Source organism: Morone saxatilis, unplaced genomic scaffold (assembly GCF_004916995.1).
Source record: "Morone saxatilis isolate NCDOM2014 unplaced genomic scaffold, NCSU_SB_2.0 Contig10, whole genome shotgun sequence".
Lineage (NCBI taxonomy): Eukaryota > Metazoa > Chordata > Actinopteri > Moronidae > Morone > Morone saxatilis.
The window spans coordinates 11,573,488-11,579,544 of record NW_023339652.1 but is presented as its reverse complement, the minus strand read 5'-3'; the positions used below and the strand labels follow the sequence as shown (position 1 = coordinate 11,579,544).

Genomic DNA, 6,057 nt, shown 5'->3' with positions numbered 1-6,057 from the left:
CGCCAAATATAAATATTATCCAGCGCAGACACCAACTCAGACTAAGTACCAAAGAAGAAAGACCCAACCCATTCATCAGTACCTCTTAACCCACCACACTGAAGGTCAAGTCCACAACAAATCTCGGCCCAATAAATAACACAACAACCTCTCTGCCACAACTCTTTTAGAAGTGCACCAACTATCACCAAAGAAATAGCAAAAAACCCACTCAAAACAACCTGACGCATATCACACCCACGAAACTGGCTCACACCTGAGGACCCCCAAAGCAAGGAAAAAGGAAACCAAGAGTACAACCATCTGCTGCTGAGGAACATAAAGTCCATCACCCTACCCCGAGTCACACCCCGACTCTCAAAAATCCGCAAGTTAACAGCACATCAGATTTAGAGACCAGGATGAAGGCACACAGGAGTTCTAGTAGCAGACACATCCTCTACATCAACTGTTCAGAGGGAGACTGCGTGAATCAGGCCGCCTTTCAATGGTCAAACCTAGCTGCTAAAAAAATACACTACTACAGGAAAAGCAACAAGCAGAGAATATAAAAAAGAATTTGTCCTAAATATATCGGGCAATAACGAAAAAACAACCAAAGAGTCGACATATCAAGACAGTGCATAACACACAATCTGCTCGCTATATGGGTTCAGAATCGAAGTCAAATTTGAGATCTTTGGTTCAACCCGCCGTTGTCTTTGTGCGATGCCAGAAAAGTGAAGCGATGGTCTCTACAAGCATCGGTTCCCCAACCGTGAAGCATGAAGGAGGAGGTGTGATGGTCGTGGGGTGCTTGCCTGGTGACACTGGTTGGGGGCATCCGCATTCAAAATGTAAGGACACTGAACCAGCATGGGCTACCACCAGCATCCTGCAGCATCATGCCATCCCCATCCGGTTTGCGTTTAGTTAGACCGTCATTTATTTTTCCAAACAGGACAATGACCCCAAAACACATCCAAGCTGTGTAAGGGCTAATTTTGACCTAATGAAGGAGAGTGATGGTCAATCAGTCCAGTCACCTGGACCCTAAACCCAATCAGAAATGGTTTGGGAATGAGATGGACCGCAGAGGTGAAGGGCAAAAGGGGCCAAACAGGTGCTCAGCATCTCTGGGAACTTCCAGACTGTTGGGAAAACCCATTCAGGTGACTACCTCATGAAGCTCATCGAGAGAATGCCAAGCAGTGTGCAAAGCAGTAATCAAAAGCAAAGGGTGGCTATTTTTGAAGAATCTAAAATATCAAAACATGTTTTGAGTTTTTCACCAGTTTTTTGTTGAATAATAAATTCCATATGTGTTCAATTCATAGTTCTGATGCCTTCAGTGTCATGAAAATAAAGAAAAAACATTAAATGAGAAGGTGTGTCCAAACTTTTGACTGGTAGTGTACATTACTGTTCCAAGTAGACTCTTTATATGTTATAATACCAGTCTGGAGAAGTCTTTAATCCAATAGGTTTGGATGCGGTTTTGAGATCATATGATAAACATATTGTGTTAAGATTTTAGTTTGCAAAGCCAGAAATATGAAAGGAGGATAAATAAAGAGGTAGAGACAGAGAGATGCTGATAGTCCATTAGCATGAACGCTACTTTGAGAGTGAGTGTGTCAGTTGACAGCTCTTTAAACCAGCTCTTTAAAAGAGAGCTGCATCCCACTGACACACACACACACAGATAAATTAACCACACACTTAAACCTGCATGTACACACATATGTCCACTACTGCACACTGATGTTCATAGGAGCACAGATATGTAAACACTGACCAATCCACCCACATGCACAGATGACACACACTCCCAAACAGACAGCAAAAGTAGCCCGTTGAAACCGCGGCGTATGCAAGCACACACAGACATTCGTTCACACATGAACACACACACGCGGGGGAAAAAAAGACAGCTTCACTGGGATTTGGAGTGAAAACGTATAACAAGAGTCCCCGCCATGCAGAACTGAGAAGGATCCCGCTACAGCTAAAGTGTTTAGAGAGAATTTCATTTCTTCTGCCTGCAGGGCTCGTCCAGTGTACCTGAACGCACCGTCCAAAAAGCACTGAGAGAATTTCCTGCCGCTGCAGAGGGATTACATTTAATCCAGCCCAATTTAAAGACACTGTGAGTTGCACCCAGAGATCCAGAGTACAAACACTGTGGACAGTGTTTCATGGATGCTGTGTTACTGTTCAGTAAATCCAATAAGTGACATTTTATTTGACAGATTTATTGGAGTTTGCTTCCTAATGAATATGGCTCAATCGTTGAGCAAACTAACAACTAACAGTGAGTTGAAAATCAAAAAACTGGGAACAAAAAATATTTTTAAACTCAATGATAACAAACTCAGTAAAATCAGTAAAAATACATTTTAATCAGCAAATTTTGTTTTCTTCCCAATGTTTCCTATACTTTCTATAGCAGAAGCATTTTCTGAATGCTCCTCATTGTAAGAGGAGCTCATTTACAGCAGTGTCATCTTGCAGCAGGAAACACAACTATCAGATGTGTCGGGAATTAAAGTTTGGGTGAAAATCAGTTTAAACCTTTAATGAAAAACGATGAACTTTACTATTAGACTGTATAAGCTATACTCAAAGACAAATATCAGCAGCAAACCAGAGGTTGACTGCCAGAGGTGTTTGAGTTTTTAAGGTTTTTTTCTGGCAGAGTAGCCCACAACCCAAGAGAGGATTCAGTTGAATTACATCCACCCACTCTCTCATGTTGACATTGAGATCAAGTCTGCTGATGAAATCAAACAGCAGCTAGACACTCTGTGTGTGTGTGCGTGTTAGTCTGCGTCTTTCTGCATTTAATGCTGAAGCTTCGCCAACTCCTTGTTATCCCTCGAGCTGCAGAAACACTATCTTTACAAGGGATTTGTCACAAGTGCACATCTGACTTTGTAATCCATTGAAAGGCCGACCGCGTGCACACACAGACCCAAAACTTGCCTACTTTTTGTAATTCATTCTTAGCCCAATCACTCACACGCACAGAGGCAATCACAGCAAACACACTTACACTCACAAAGTGAGCCCAATGCATGAATTATCCAAGTGACTTTCCCAGCTGCAGTAAACTAAATTATTCAGCTTCAAGTCGCCGTTTTTTTTTTTTTATTCTGCTGTGAAATGAAAGCTTCCCGCCCGTCGATCCACAAGCCAGCTGCTGTCTGTCTGTCTGTCTATCTGTCTCTAACTGCCTGTCAACCGTCTGCCTCTGACTATCTGTCTGTCAACTGTCTGGGCTGGCTAACCGCCAAATGATGCACTGAGGAGACAGGAAAAGGTGCTTGCACTTGAGGGAATTGATTTGTTGTTGTTTTGTCCCATTTGCTAGGATTTGCGAAATGTGTCCTGTTGTGCCAGAAAAAGAGAACGGCGAGTACAAATCGGGAGGGAAAGATGTCATTCGAGGCTGTTCTACCACACAGCTGACGCAGAGCACAAGACCAGGCATAGCAGGGGGAAAATCCTATAAACGGACCAATGCACACACATGCCACACACACACACAAACATAGCAAGTCTAAGTGGACACCACTGGTGCATGAATATCCTATTGCATAAACTCAACAAAAGCAGACCTGCTGATGCTCTGATATGACATGAACACACACACACTGTCTGCCTATTGAACCTGTTAGACACAGTTTCCAGATGGCCTGCAATGACCAGCACTCCAGCCACCAAAAGGCAAACTCTGATCCTTTGTGACACACCCAAACACACGCAGTTTGATTCTTTGTGACACCAGGCCCACTGGGTCACAGCGAGGACGCTGCTATTCCTGACCAAACTATCATCCCCGAACTAGACATTACATAAAGATGGCAGTCTGGAAGAGCCATGTGCACATGGATAAACAAACAGCAAACACAACAACAAAGAGACACAGAGAGGGGGGAAAAAAACGGTGTTTGTAATGTCAGTCTTCTCGAGAGAAAACCAGAGGGGCGAGGGAATCGAGACTGACAAATGCATCAACAAAGGAACAGAGAGCAAATATCGGAGTAAAAATGAAGGGTCTCTGGTGGAGAGGTGGTGCTTTAATACTGATGCCGTGTATCATCGTGTCTTCGCAGGGCTAACATGGCAGCACTTGTCTCCATCACAACGCTTGTTATTCTCAGCACATGTGAAGGTCATAAAGAGAGAGATGCTGAGAGAACGTAATGAAACTGGGACAGAGGTGAAAAGGTCCCAGTTGCTAAAAATCTCAACAGCTCAACGAGCAACACTATATTCACTGACAATAGTGATTTTTCTCACGTGCGCCCCCTATATTTAAATAACCTAGACTTTGATCACAAATGTGAAAATGGAAATCAATTAAAAATCATCATAAAATGAGAAGATCAAAACTTTTATCATTTAATTATTTTATTTGTGCAACATTTGTTAATGCTAAATTTGACTTATTATAAGCAATACTACGTTTTATCCAAACACAGAAAGCAGACGTGGTTTCAAGTAACCAAGCTCCAACCCCGAACCTGACCCATGACCCGAGTTGGGACGGGTCCATATTATATTCAGTCTGATCCAGGCTAAATATGGTCCCCTTGTATGCGTTTGGGTCTCAGGTTAATGCGTCAATATGTCTACTACCGGAGTGGATCCAAATAGAATCAATACAAAGGCGCGTGAACTATGACCTGTAGGAAAAATGATCTGCATTGTTACTCTTTCAACCGCCGCTGCCTGTTAACTGGAGGCGCATTATGCTGGTGCCAGTGTTGCTGTTGATGTTGTCTCGCTATTTTGGTCTGTTTGGGTCAACTTCTGTTAACCCTTTATCTAGTACCATCCATCAGGCCAAAGCTTTTACAGCTTTTGGGAACTTGAGTTAGGCATTTGAATTTTTTTATGTTGTATAGACTAAATGATGATTCAATGATTAATTATTAAAAAGGGGTTGAAGGGCCTTCATTAATAATGAAAATAATCATTATTTACAGCCCTACCTCACATATCTGACCAAACAATGTTGCCCAGAGAGGAAATAATCCATGAATTAACCGTCAGCGACCGTGTCCAAATGGGATCTTGAAGTCAGTGGTTGCATTTCGATCTCTTTAATGCGCTTTCACCTCGCCTTAATCCATTAGGACTTTATCTGTGTGCCTGCTAGTTTGCAAGTGCATTCTGCTGACTAAGTCGAGATCCCTAGAAAGCCTATACTGGCTCGGATTAGGCTTACATGTGTTTTAGGCTGCCACTTGGAGTCAAGGCCTGTCAAACCGTGTTACATTTGGTTTGCTCGTCGCTCTGTCTAAGCCCCTTAGAAGAACAAACACTGCCACAGGCCCAGAGTAAGAGAAACAGCAGCGCTCCTCCTTTAAAAAGGAGCAGCCCAAGCTCTCTAAAAAAAAAAAAAAACAACGACGACTGAATGAGGCAGGTATAGTGTTTGTGATCAAAGCTCGATATTGTGTTGCTGCTAAACTTGATTTTACAGCGATTTCACCATTAAAGTAAAAAACATTAAAGAAGCACAAAAAAGCCACTGATTTCAGTCTCATAGCCTAGAGCTTTTACCAGTTTTCTGCACTAAAATCACATGGCAAATTTCATTCAAAGCACTCGTTAATGTGCCTTTTAACCTCATTAGCCTGACCCTTTCTTCTCTCCGACTGATCTGACAATGATTCACGTGAATAATCCACTCCCACATGTTAATTATACCATTAATATGCTAATTCAACAACACATCAACTGGTGGTGCTCGACTGGCCTCCATTGCTGCCAAATGTAGGGGATCATGAATATTTAATTTGTATGTGGGAATATAAATGTGAGCATTATAAAAATTCACACACGCAAACACACATTTGTAAGAATACATTGAGACCAAAACTGGTTTATGTGCGGATTCTGAAGAAGGGAAGAATGATGTCCAAAATGGGGAAGCAATGCTTGTTTGTATCCCGTTTCTTACAGATTTAGAACAACACCAGCATCAACAGTAACACACAGAACTGAGAGTTAACAACACCAATAAACCTCTTCGCTTCCTCACGCTGCACATTCTGCGTTCCTCAC

The 6,057-nt window shown here is 42.3% G+C and overlaps 1 protein-coding gene across 1 annotated transcript in view; it reads right to left on the bottom strand.

Moving 5' to 3' along the window:
• The window catches only part of dock4b (dedicator of cytokinesis 4b), an 84,152-nt gene extending 83,329 nt beyond the window's left edge, over positions 1–823 (bottom strand). The window contains 1 exon segment of the mRNA XM_035680857.1: positions 757–823. Within this exon segment, the coding sequence (XP_035536750.1) occupies positions 757–823 (67 nt within the window).
• Between the last annotated feature and the right edge of the window lie 5,234 nt (positions 824–6,057).